This window comes from Caretta caretta, chromosome 8, assembly GCF_965140235.1.
Source record: "Caretta caretta isolate rCarCar2 chromosome 8, rCarCar1.hap1, whole genome shotgun sequence".
Lineage (NCBI taxonomy): Eukaryota > Metazoa > Chordata > Testudines > Cheloniidae > Caretta > Caretta caretta.
Window position 1 is genome coordinate 15,569,512 of NC_134213.1, and position 13,991 is coordinate 15,583,502.

General features: G+C 40.0%; 1 protein-coding gene across 1 annotated transcript in view; it reads left to right on the plus strand.

The window, feature by feature from the left end:
* Nucleotides 1–412: 412 nt before the first annotated feature.
* The window catches only part of RAD50 (RAD50 double strand break repair protein), a 39,669-nt gene continuing 26,090 nt past the window's right edge, over nt 413–13,991 (plus strand). Inside the window, exons 1-8 of the mRNA XM_048861330.2 lie at nt 413–520; nt 3,114–3,296; nt 4,040–4,123; nt 5,222–5,373; nt 6,306–6,491; nt 6,640–6,844; nt 10,553–10,681; nt 12,170–12,335. Coding sequence (XP_048717287.2) covers nt 3,168–3,296; nt 4,040–4,123; nt 5,222–5,373; nt 6,306–6,491; nt 6,640–6,844; nt 10,553–10,681; nt 12,170–12,335 — 1,051 coding nt within the window. The 5' untranslated portion in view covers nt 413–520; nt 3,114–3,167. The remainder of the gene's footprint in view (nt 521–3,113; nt 3,297–4,039; nt 4,124–5,221; nt 5,374–6,305; nt 6,492–6,639; nt 6,845–10,552; nt 10,682–12,169; nt 12,336–13,991) is intronic.

Genomic DNA, 13,991 nt, shown 5'->3' on the forward strand with positions numbered 1-13,991 from the left:
GGAGGGTAGAGTGGGGGGTTGATATGGGCATGGGGAAGATGCGGGGGTGTGAGGAGGGTAGAGTGGGGGGGTTGATATGGGAATGGGGAAGATGCGGGGGGTGTGAGATGGGTAGAGTGGGGGGTTGATATGGGCATGGGGAAGATGCGGGGGTGTGAGGAGGGTAGAGTGGGGGGTTGAGATGGGAATGGGAAAGATGCGCGGGGTCTGCGGTGGGTCTACTGGAGGCTGATGTAAGTTTCGGGGTTGCAGGTGGGAGAGGGTCTGAGATCCGTGGGGAACCATTGGTGCCTGGCTAGGCTCCTGGCCACGACCGTTCGCACCGGGCCCGGAGGGCCGCTCTGTGGGGCGCGTGACCGGACAGACCTGGGGGGAGGCCGCGCGCTCAGGCCGGACACAGGCAGCTCAGCTGGGCGGGCTCCCTTCTTGAATTGGGCGGGGCCGAGCTCGCTGGCGCTGGAGGCCGGGCGTCAGAGGGCGGGCAATCACCAGCCTGAGCGGCGTTGCGGCCTGTTGTGAGGTGACCTGGGGCGCGTGCCACGCGGGGGTCTCTGCTGTGGGGGGCGCCGTGCCCTACCCGGGCTGCGGCTGTTTCCTGAGGGAATGGGGGCCACTGGGAAAGGCAGGTGAAGGGGAGCGTTGGGCGGCCGCCCCCCGCCACGGCGCTAGCTAGGCGCCGGGCTGGGGTATAAAGTGTTTGGAAAGGTGCTCTGGACTCCCCGCCCCCGGTCACCGCCACCCCCGGAAATGCCCCGAGCCCACCCCCTGGAACCAGCCACCCCCGGAAATGCCCCGGGCCCACCCCCTAAAACCAATCTCCCCCCCGGAAATGACCCGGGTCCATCCCCCCAAAACGTGCTACCCCCTGGGAATGCCCCGTCCCCACCTGCCATCCCAAGAAATGCCCCGTGCCCAGCCCCAACCTGCCACCCCGGGAATGCCCCGTGCCCCCTGCCAACCCGCCATCCCCAGAAATGCGCCATGCCCACTCTCCTGCCCCTAGAAATGCCCTATGCCCACTCCCAACCCACCACCCCCAGAAAGGTCCCTTGCCCACCCCCCAAGCTGCCACCCCGGAAATGCCCCATTCCCACCCCCTAACCTGCCATCTCCAGAAATGCCCTGTGCCCATGCCTCTAACCCACCATCCCTAGAAAAAGAAAAGGAGGACTTGTGGCACCTTAGAGATGAACAAATTTATTTGAGCATAAGCTTTCGTGAGCTACAGCTGCTACTCTGAAACTCATCCCTGGAACATGTCCTGTGCCCCCCACTATGCTCCCAACACACCATTCCTAGAAGATTCCCCCTGTCAGCCCCCACCTTGGTAACTTGGCATCCCTGGAAATTACCCCACCGACTAACCTGCCATCCTGGAAAATTCTCTGTGCCTACCCCTCCCCAACTCACCATCAGTAGAAAATATCACATACCAACTCCTATCCTGGTAATGTACCATGTCTGGAAAATGCATTGTGCTCCCACTTACCCTGATAACCTGCTTTCTCTGGAAAATGCCTAATGCCCCCACTCACCCTGGTAATCTGCCATCTTGGCAAAATATCCTGCACCCACTGCCGGTGTCCTAATCTGCTATGGCTGGAAAATTTTCACCCCCACCGTGGAAATGTGCCATATTAGGGAAATTCCTTTCGCCCACTACTATTTGGGTGTCTTGCTATCTCCAGGAAATTTCCTGTGCCCACTCCCACCAGAGTAACGTTCTAGAGGATACGGCATTGGACTGGGTTTCAGGAAACCTATGTCCTGTGTGTGACTCAACCATTGTCCTGTACTGTACTGTGATCTTGGGCAAGTCACTTCACTTCTCTGTGCTGCAGTTTCACCTCACATTTGATCTATCTTGTCTAGACTGAGAACTGTTGCAGCAAAAATTGTTTCTCGCTATGTGTTTTTTCAGTGCCTAGCACAACGAAGCCCTGATTTTAGTTGGGGTTTCTAGCAGCTACTGTAGTATAGATAATCGTGGAATTGAATAATAATAACCTGTGGCATCAGGAGCGATCTGTTATTGCTGAGAAATGTCTTTTTTTCTACTCCCCGTCTGTTGCTGCAATAAATTGCTTGTCATGGGAAATAACCTTTCATTCTCAAAAAATATCATGCTGCAGTGATCACTGACAGGGAATGATGCACAGGGCAAACTGCTCCATGCCTCACCTTATGAAATAATAGCCAAACAACTAAAATGCACATCTTGGTTTCATCCAACAACTCCTTTCTCTGTGTTCATTATCAATAATCCCTTTACTCTCCATCTGTAGCTCACGAAAGCCTATGCTCAAATAAATTTATTAGTCTCTAAGGTGCCACAAATACTCCTTTTCTTTTTGCGGATACAGACTAACACGGCTGCTACTCTACATGGGCTGCGACCCTGCTGCCTGTACTGAGTTCCACTGATTTCAGTGAACTCCATGTGGCTGCCAGGGCCAGCCTGCATGATTGTAGGTCTAGGCCTGTAAATCTATCAAAGATAAAAACATCTCATAGCAGTAGGACCTTATGTGAATTAAAATGTTAGATTGTGGGGAAGGGGGTTGGGGAGGGAGATTACTGTAGAAGAACCTGAAAGCCAGTCCATATGTGCTTGAGTTTTGATACTGTGTTTGTAGTGCAACAGCAAATTTTGAAATTTTTCAAGAAAAAGTGTTAATTTCTATAACTTTTTCTTATTGACACGTTTTGAGCAAAAGCTCATAAAATTCAGTTATAGTTTTTACTATAGTTAATTCAGGATATTTCTTTTACTAAACACTCAGGAAATGTTAAACATTTTTAGGCTGACCATAGTTGTTTAGTTGTAATGGGGAATAAGTAAAGAATGGTAAGTTTCTTAACTTACCAATCTATATTTTGTTTGGTTTTTCACTGTAAAAGAGAAAATCTCTAAACCAAAAATAAGATTTTCATTACAAAATAATTTAAAGGAGTGTCTGTAATCCACACCTTCAACCATTATCAAAGAATCTTTGCTCTGCTTTCTTAAATTACACATAACATACTTTTTTTTGATAGTACAAGATTTTTTGGGAGAATGGGATAATGTTTGGTACCTAAATCATCACTAAATTTAACTGTTTATTTTGTAGGATTTTGAAAATTAATTTTTGGGATTCAGAAAAGAAGAAGAATATTCTACAGAAATGTCTAAGATTGATAAGATGAGCATCCTTGGAGTGAGGAGTTTTGGGGTAGAGGACAAAGACAAACAAGTTATCACTTTCTTTAGTCCTTTAACCATTTTGGTGGGGCCAAATGGTGCAGGAAAAACGGTAAGACTTTGTACAGTGCAAACAGGCTTCATGTCATTATAAATAATTACAAACTCATACAAACAAGAGTGATTGTTTATATGAATTTATAATTAATGAAATTATAAAACCTTAAACAGTTCGCATTTTGTGACACTTGCATAATTTGGGCTCCACTTTCAGGCTTGCATTCTGCAACGAGCTTTGCGTAGGCACAGGATTCTGCCTGCATGGTGCTCATTGCAAGGTCAGAGCCTTAGTTGTTTTACAAATACCTGTTTATGCACTAGGTATTAGAACCATATAAATTAGAGATGGGAAAGATCTGTTTAGTGTTTCTCAATGACCAGTCAGTCTGTGGACCGGCACCAGTCCCTGAGAACTTCCTGACACAGTTTAGGAAAGCAGCAAACCAGTCCCTGGTATCCAAAAGGTTGAGAAACTGCATTAGATCATCTAATTGATCTCCTTGCCAATGCAGAATTATGCCATATTGTACATTTACTAGTGTTTTGTCCAATCTAATTTTAATCCACTATTGATTGGAATATCTCCACCTGAAGGTCTATTCCACAAGGTAATTAGAGCTATTGCCCTGAAGTTTTTCCCAATACTCAGAACACTTATCTTAATTTCATCCCATTATGTTTCTCCTTTCTTGGTTCTCAGGTATTTAAAGACAGTTACTCTCTTGCCTCTTTAGTCCAGCTTTTTACTTGCTCTAAATTGATATTACTGATACCTATTTATTTCCATTTTTGTAGACTATCATTGAATGCCTTAAATATATTTCCACTGGAGATTTCCCTCCAGGCACCAAAGGACACTCATTTGTTCATGATCCAAAGGTAGGAGTCATGATGGCTAGCTTGTATGTCTAACTGGTAGTAGATACGACAAAATATTTAATGAACATGGGATTGTGCCACAAATGGGGGGAATCCAATAAGAGTTAATTATTTAAATCACCCATTTTAATGTAATACAAAAGCAAGGATTGAAGTTGGGAGGGAGAAATTACAAGAAATGAGTTGTCAACCTTAAATTTCTTGGTTGTCTTTTTTCTCACAATCTTAACATTACAAACTAGATTGTTTTGCAGTTAAATTTACCTTTTAATTTACTTTATGAAAGATTTCCACATGTGTATATACAACATCTAAGATGTTAAATTGTTTAAATCTGGTTTAAAAATGCTAAATTCATGTTTGCAACAGTATTTAGTTTCAGTGTGAGAATATCTGTTTCATTATTCTCTGGCTATGTTTTATAAGTTTTAGTTCCCAGAAAATACTTATACAAGAATAGGTAACATGTGACCTGATCACTTTTTATAATGTCTTTTGGTACAAAATGTCTGTCAAATAGTTGTTTGGTATTTGGTATTTTCTTAGTCAGTATTGGTAAATGGATGGTTTTAACTAAAATGTTTTGAACATGGACTATTCCTTCCCAGTTACTGATATTAAATAAATAAGATTTTATGGGAATATAATGTGGACACGTTGCATATGAGCTAACCTACAGTATTAGAGATCTGCTCTCTGCATGATTTAGGCCCGGATCCTACCATGACTTGCACACTATGAGTAGTCCCATTGACAGAAATGAATGTTTGGTGTCTGACTTGGAGGAGGTTATTTTTCTGTTCTGTTTACTTAAGGGAAGGCCCTCTGATGATAACTGTTTATCAGATGGGTGTGGGGGAGTGTTTGCATTTTAGGATATAAGAATAGCCAAAGTGCAAGGTATGCATAAGAATCCTGGATAACCTCTAGGCCAAAAAATGATTTTGAGTGAAATCCTGGCCTCATTGAAGTCAATAGCAAAACTCCTATTGATTTCAGTGGAGCCAAGATTTCACTTACGGCTTTGGAACAGATGCTTGGATGACCACAAAAGTTTTCTTTGTTAAATAAGTTTTCATATTTTTTTTCCTGCCAAAGGTTGCTAATGAAACAGATGTCAGAGCTCAGATTCGACTGCAGTTTCGTGATGTTAATGGAGAGCTTACAGCTGTTCAGCGATCCATGGTTTGTACTCAGAAAGGCAAGAAAACAGAGTTTAAAACTCTTGAAGGTATCATTACCAGAACAAAGTAAGTTGTAGGTTTTTTAAACATTGCCTCTTAGTTTGAGTGTCCCTTTGCTTTGTTTCAGAGGAACAGCCGTGTTAGTCTGTATTCGCAAAAAGAAAAGGAGTACTTGTGGCACCTTAGAGACTAACCAATTTATTTGAGCATGAGCTTTCGTGAGCCACAGCTCTTTTCATGTAAGAAAAGAGATAAGTGGATAATTTATTCATTCAAACCTTCACCTATTCTTTCAGATTAAATTAAGTCTAACAAAAAGTTACATGTAGTCCCACTGCATTGTCTATTTGTTTTATGTGTTACAAGAAATCCCTAGATTTAATGGGTAAAACTTTCAAAATGGCCAAAGTCTCTTTGGTTTTCCATGGACATAGGCGCCTAAGTCACTCAGTGATAGTTTAGTTCTGAAGGTGGTGTTTATGCACTACATTCACTTTATGTCCTGTTGGCACTGCAGAAGTAAATTAAAGTAATTTTGTGGGGAAATAGTTCCGTTCCAACTCATTCCAAGTACCTATCTGTTTGTTTGACTCTCATCTCTGACATTTTTTTAAAAAGATCATTTGTTTTGCACTGATCACTATGTTTTTTGCTCCCTCTGCTGGCTATGCAGTCATAGTTAGCAAACTGGTGCTATATACATGGCTAACATGACATTAAGTTACAGAAAGATAGCTTGAAATCAAAGGAGTGCTGTATCAAAATCCATTTAGTTGAAAATGAGGTATTCAGGGTTAAAAATGGAAAAAGTGAGAGAAGAATGAGGGGCAAAAAACATTTACCATTGTAAAAGTAATTATTTGTGACTTAGCATCAAAACAGGATGGATTAGAATGTTGAAATTATACAGAATGTTATTTATTTTAGAAAAAAATCATAACTGTACAGCAACCAGTAGTCATCTTATTGTTATGCACTTTCTTAATCTATGTACACAGGCATGGGGAAAAGGTCAGTCTCAGTTCCAAGTGTGCAGAAATTGACCGAGAGATGATCAGCGCTCTTGGTGTTTCCAAATCTGTGATTAACAATGTCATTTTCTGTCATCAAGAAGAATCCAACTGGCCCTTAAGTGAGGGAAGGGCCCTGAAACAAAAATTTGATGAGATCTTCTCAGCAACAAGGTTTACTTCTTTCCATAACTAACATAATTACAGTAAAGTACTCCTTCCATTTAATTATAATTGTTTAAATGCTCACTAAAAATGCTCATTCGTAAAGCTGCATGTGCCAATAGAATTTGAAATTTACACATGGTTTTCTTTTTGAAAGGTATATTAAAGCATTGGAAACTCTTCGTCAGGTACGTCAGAAGCAAAGCTTGCGGGTAAAAGAGTGTCAGACGGAACTGAAATATCTAAAACAGAATAAAGAAAAAGCACGTGAAATTCAAGATCATCTTAGTAATAGGGAAGCTCAACTGGCTGCTTCTAAGGAAAATGTAAAATCTATTGAGAATCGACTTGATCCTCTAAAGGTAATTTTATTTGTATGATCATGTAATTCAAGATTTTATTGTAATACTGTACATATTCACTAGGGGAGAGAGAGTAAAGGTTGCTTGCTATGGGAATTTCCTGACTTCTTTGTGATTAAAATCTCTCCAGTTTAATGTTGTATTATCGGGGGATTTTTTTTGCCATTTAACCATAAAATTCAGAGCAGAACTTAAGGCCATTTTCATCATGACAAATAATGAAATTGTATGAGTAGAATTTATATTCAAAGATGTGGTGGAAATGATCTGTTCTTATCTTTACACCATCTTGGACCAGTTTATTTGTTCTTATATTTAAATTAATTTACATCCAATTGGAGATTTTCAGGCCAAATCTTGAAAGCAACATGTATCTTTCCTTTCTTAAGCTGTCTGGTTTAGTTACAAAACTTTTGGGAAAATGCAATTTTCAATATTTACTCAAGCACCTCAACAGCTGATTTTGGAAGATTGATTATACAACCTGCATAGTTTCACAGGGTGGCATATTTTCATATCTATTACCTTCCCCTCAAATAATATATTAGTACTTGAATATACTGTCAGCACAGGGTAGAAAAGCATCTATGCAAAACCCTCTCCCTGCCTCTAAGTAAATGATACCTTGAGCCTGTATTTCCCATGATGTCATGACACATTCCATAGCTACAACCAATGTAGCTAAATTATAGCAATTCTTGTCTCAGTAACTCTTCCATTAGTAGTACTGTGCATGTTTTTCTGGGATACCCTAGTGCAGAAGTTTTTAACCACGGTATGCAGAGAACTGAGTGTTAGCTATCTTTAAAAGAAGTTAAAATACATTAAATACATTGCTTTTATATTGTGTTGCATCTACATAGACAGTCAAGTCAAGTGTGTTTAAGATGCTTAGATAACCATGCAATAGGTGAGGTCATTATTTTTTTACACATATCCATGAGGGAACAAGGTATCCCTTGCTGATGGGTGCAGCCTGTAAGTATGTGGCCTACATATTCTAACTGGCCACAGCAGGAAAGGAGGGAGTTACAGAAGCCTACTTATTGTCATTAGCAGCACATTTGATCACTCCACATCTAAAGTGATTGAGCTTCATCCAAAGATGGTGTAGAAGGTCAAAACCAGAGGGCTGGACTGTTGGATGTGTTATAAGATAGTCATTGGCTATGTTTGAAGCTTGTTCTTACCCCCTAGTATGCCACCTGGGAGTGATATTGAGGATCCTTAGGGGAATTGTCCAAGCGCAGTGCCATGAGCTGAGATGTTGGCTTGGTGGATTAAACAAATCTTTAAATGGGTAGATATGGAATGTCTTGCACCTTAGGGAGCAGATTCTGCAAGGCTACTTGTTGCCTGAAGTCAGGAGGGACAGTGTTGTCTCATGGGGCTTGTTATATGCATGGTTTCAGTCAGCTGAGTGTCTAGGAGTCCTGTGTGAAGTGAGATGAGACACACCAGGGAGCAATACTCCGTTACAGAATAGCACAAGGTAAGCCCAGGGTTTCTTAGTGTTTTACTCCTGGGGGAATTCTGCACCAAAAAATGTAAAATTCTGCATATTTTATTTGTCAAAATAATGCAATATAATCACACCAGTTTCACTTATTTTGGTAATTTATTTAAACTATCATACAGAAAAAATCACAATAACTGTTCAGTATTTCCTAAACACGTGAAAGTTAAATTACAAATACTTGGTAACCAATACCCTGCATTCCAGTTGTAATCCTGGATTTTCATTTAAATTACATTACTTTTATTTTGGTGTTTGGTGTTCTGTAAAATAGAATGTTGCTTTAAATTGTTCACTTTCACACATGAAAGTCATACAGTTTTGCTAATCACTGTTGTGCATTTTTTTTAAATGGAAAAGTAAAATAGATCCTGAGCTGTAACCTTACCCCATTCATTGTGCCTCTCTGGCACAGGAAAAGCGAGAAAGCCCATACTCCTTCCTAGCTGAGGACTCTATAAGGCTCCTTTACACCACTCTAGCAAGGTAAAGGAGCCTTAATTGACTAAGAATGGGAACAATCAACTAACAATGGGAACATTAGCAGCCTGCCTGCTTAGGGCTTGTCTACACTGGCAATTTACAGTGCTGCAACTTTGCCGCCCTCTCCCCTCCCCCCCAGCACAACAAGTTTCAGCGCTGTAAAGCGCCAGTGTAGACAGTGCACCAGTGCTGGGAGCCACACCCGTTGTGGAGGTGGTTTTTTTAGAACACTAGGAGAGCTATCTTCCAGTGCTCTGACGTGAACACACAAGCCACATTAAAGCGCTGCCAGTGTAGAGTAGCCCTTAGTTGTTACATTTATGCTCTGCCTCAGGGACAGAGCCTGCTTCACACAGCCCTACACCTCCAAGCCCAGGACGCAGCAACGGTGAGCGAGAGGGACAGAGTGAGTCTCTCTTACTCTTTCGCATGCAGGCACCTGCCCAGTCCCACCGCCATAACGTCTCTGCCGAATGCACGCAAGCCCAGCCTCCCTCCTTCCCCTCCACGGTGATCTGCTGGCTTCTCCCAGCAGACGCGCCTGGGCTGCCGCAGAAGGGACGTGTGTTCCCCATAGACTTTTTTGCTCCCACATTTTTCTGTGAGGGAGTCAAGAAATCTGCAGACAGTATGAATTCTGCGCCCCTCCAGGAGTAGTGTTTGTGCTTTGGCTTCCCAGGTAGAACCAGCTGATTTGCTGATCAGGCTGTTGTCTTTATTTTCAGCAACGTTTTGGTAAGGTATTCCTTGAAAATCAGTGTACAGCCCTGTGTAACTGCTAGATATACAGGCTTTGGGTCATGGTCCAGCCTTTGTCCATTCAGGAGGCGGCTGAGCAGTTTGTAGGCTTTTATGTGGTGTAGATGGAAGGAACTGGAAACTGTCTTTTTGGTATTAGGTTTAAGTCTCCATCTTTTACGATAGTAGGCCATCTCTTTCACGTCAACATTCAACACTTCTAGGTGACTGGAATCCTGGTACTGTACTACCAGACAGATGTCATGACATAGATAAAATGCTTGGCAGTGGTATTGGGAAGGTCATTGTGAAGAGACTGAAAAGTGTTAGTGTTAAAATTGAGCCATAAGGTAAACCATTGTTTTGGGACCTCTAGGAGCTGGGATGTATTTTTTTTGTCCAAGCAAAATTTTAAATTAGCAACTTCTCAACAACAGTTCAACAGCCATGACAACCTGCTTCAGTGGGACCTGTGACAGTTTGTATAATAGGCCTGTATACGAGATCATGTCATACTCAACAGTAAGGTCTAGGAATACTGCACCTGTCTTCTGCCTGCTCTGAAGGCCATTCTCAGTGTGGGTGGTGAGTGCCAGCACTTGATCACTGAGGTTATCATCAATGGTGGGGGAAATTCTCTGAAGAATAAGCTTTCAAATAATTTGTTAATATTACTTTTCCATTTAAGTAATGACTGTAGTTGCTGCAGGGATGCTGTCTAATCAGGAAGGGGAGGTGATCCACAAGATGATGTCTTGATTAACATGTGGGGCAAGGTCTGAAAAGATTTGAGAACCCTTGTCTTAGTGTCTAAAACTCCTTATAAACTTGTAGGTGCTGGAAATGACCCATTTTTAAAATGCAATATATTTAAATAGAAAATTTGATTATAAAATCCATAAACTGTAGTGAAGCCAATTTACTTTAGCAATCCTCTCTTCTCTTTTTTTTTTTCTTTTCTTTTCTTTCAGAACCGTCTCACAGAAATTGAACAGAATCTTGCAAAAGTAGTGAGACTTGACAATGAGATTAAAGCTCTGGACAGCAGGAAAAGGCAGATGGAAAAAGATAACCAAGATTTGCAACAGAAGATGGAGAAGGTTTGCTTTATAAATCCTGTGTGTCACCATCCTTCATCTTAAAAAATCAGAAGCAATCATGTATTACAGAATGAATAGTACATTTACTATAGAATGAACCATAAATTTTACAAAACTTGTGTACCCATAGCCAGAACAGTGTTTTGTTCCGTTGGTTTTATTTTCCAAGCATTTTTGGTCACAATTGTTGTAAAACTGAATACAGAAAGGTGTGAATGTTTTTAGTGTACTCAACGGAGTATTCTTCAGTAAATATATAAATAAATCTTTTTTTTTTTTTTTTAATCCCCCCACTAGTAAAGTCTCAGTCCAGGAAAACACTTAAAAATACGAACAGTCCCATTCAGTTCAGTGGGACTACTCACATGCTTAAGTGTTTTTCTGGATCGGGGGCAAAGTTTATAAAAACTCCTTAAAAAAGTACAAAGAAACTATGAAAGGTGGTGGCTGTGGTTTTAAAATATACAGTTTGCTAAGAGTATTAAGCAGTTAAGTGTGGCTGACCCTCCTAATCAGTACTGTTTTTATTATCAGTCACCAGCATTGTTGATGTTTTCAAGCAGGCAAGATGCAATAGGTTGTTGTATAATGTAGTTAGGTAGTAATACAGATATCCATAAATAATATTCTGCATGTATGATTTCTGAGCAATTTACGACATTACAAAGTGAATTTTCAGTATGCTGTGGCTCTCAGAGTGAAGAGCAACCAGACAGCCACGAGTGGCCACCATCAACAAAAATGACCCCTAAAATAAATGGTTTAAATATAGCAAGTAGCTGTTAGAATACGTCATGAAGATGTGTTTTATTGATTTAGTAGGGAGATGGGGATTAAAACTGTTATTATTACCTTTCCCTCCAAGATCTACAGAGTAGAATGAACTGCTCAGTGTGATGAACAATGGGGTGAGCAATTTTATAGAGTAGTAATGACTTGTCATGACCATATGTAAATGGCATTAACTGGCAGTGGACAGCAGAGCAACCCAAACTTGACCTACAAGTACAAGGACATCCCTTCTCATTAACATCACAAATATTCCTGTTTTCTCTCCCCTTTAAAATAGCCAGTGAAAAAGTTAGTGGTCTTTTATTATGTTTGTGCTAATTATCTGAAATTATTTTGACAACTAGAAAGAATTTGTCCAAGAGCATGTATCACAAAAAATATGTATCCTATTGTTTTATCAATATGAAAAAAGGAGAATCCCTTTATTGGACCCAGATAATTTTACTTAGTTCTTGTGGCTTACTCCTGCAGTAAGAAGTTTATTAAAGCTAACTCAAAATACCTTTTAGCACTGCAGTTTAAGTAGTCTTATGGTAAAAATTACAAATCGGGTGATATTTTATCTTTTTTAATTTTATTTTGTGTTTAACCTTTGGAAAATGTATTATATAGTTTATAAGCATGTGCAAAGTATTTTGTTACAAATCAGTTTAAAAAGCTAACTTTTTAATACTGCAGTATACTCTGACTGCATAGGTTTTTCAAGGAACAGATGACCAACTAAGGGATATGTACCAGAACCATCAGAGAACAGTAAAAGAGAAGGAAAGGAGATTAACAGACTGTCAACGTGAGCTGGATAGAGCAAGCAAAGAGTGTCAGAGATTTAACAGAGAGAAATCAGAATTACTTGTTGAACAAGGTATAATAGGCTAATTTAAAAAAAAATAATGCAGAAATTATCTAATATAATATAGACACTTGTAAAAGGATGAGTGACAGAATTTCCATGTTTGAGCCAATGAGAATCTTGAAATGTGGTATACTTATTCAGTATTGGCTGCTTAGTACAGGGGGTCAAAGTTCAAATTTGAGACTTTGACCTTCACTGTCAGAGATAACCAAAAGGTCATTAGTCTTCTCCATGGGATTTCAATTGTACACGTGCCCTTTTGATCAATAATGTTGACATTGATGCACTCATTCATTTATGGACTTTTTGTGGAAAAGGAGCCATTTTGGGCATTTCTGTTCTAGGTCACCCAGAAGTCATCAGTCTAACAATTTACAAAGCATATGTTTGGTCTGTGAGCTGGTTGCGTTAGCATGAGTCCTCCAGTTTGGAGGAATTGAGATCTGTCACCAATTGTAGTTAATGGATTTTAGCCAAGAAAATTGTTGGGAGGGAAGTGAGTGCACCATACATACCCAAAGGGTTGACTTCAGGCAAGTTGTATTTCATGTGGTTTCTTTAAAAATCCCTAAATACCATGCATCATGTTCTGTATAGTTTATTAATTATTTCAAGATACATACATTAATTACAAGTTTTACGAAAATATCTATAAACAGAAAGTGTTGTCATAACTACAGTTATAATAATATCAATATTTGATAGTATAGTTAATAATGATCTTTGGAAGGATTATAAATGGAACAGGATTACTAGGTTAGTAAGAGCATAACCTTTAAACGGTGGACATTCCTTCTTGGTGTTGTGGTAATTAACCCCTTAGGTCCTGTGTTCTTGATTCAGACAATTACCAAAATTCTTTAAAAGGACAAATTAACTTAATACACATGGTATGGAGGGAGGTTATTGCTTTTCTACTTAAAACAATTTTAAAACCTATATACTGAATTTTATGTGGATTTAGAAAGAGAAGAAAATAAATATGAGCTGGCAATTTTAGTGCAATTTTCATAATTACATAATTTGAATTGGCTGAATGACTAAGGCCACAAAATAGGCACTTAGAAAAGAAAAAATTATCTTAAATATTGGTGGCAGCTTATCTCCTGCTGATCTGCCACTGCATTTCTTTGCCCCACCTACTAACATTCCTGCATTAGAATAAATGGGTTTTTGTTGAATTGGTCAAAGAAAAACATTTTGCTTTTAGGGTTTTTTTTTTAAATCTGTACAAAATACAGACTGAGAACTCCAATGCCTTGTTTCATTGCAAAGCAAGTAAAAGCTGTGATCTGCTGTTAAGATTTACTAGTGCAAACTCTTCTGCCTTCATGGAGTCTAAATGTAGGTCTTGTTGAAGACAAATGGAGCCTAAAATAGGGGAATAATAACATGTTGCAAAATGTGGGAAAAACGGCAATGCCAATAGACCTTAAAAGGGCATTTTTGGGTAGTTTAGATCAGTGATTCTCAAACTTTTGTATTGGTGACCCCTTACACACAGCAAGCCTCTTTTTACATTTAACACTATTACAAATGCTGGAGGCAAAGTGGGGTTTTGGATGCTGCCAGCTTTTGATCCCCCCGTGTAATAATTTTGTGACCCCCTGATGAGTCACGACCCCCAGTTTGAGAACCCCTGGTTTAGACACAAAATTCAATTTT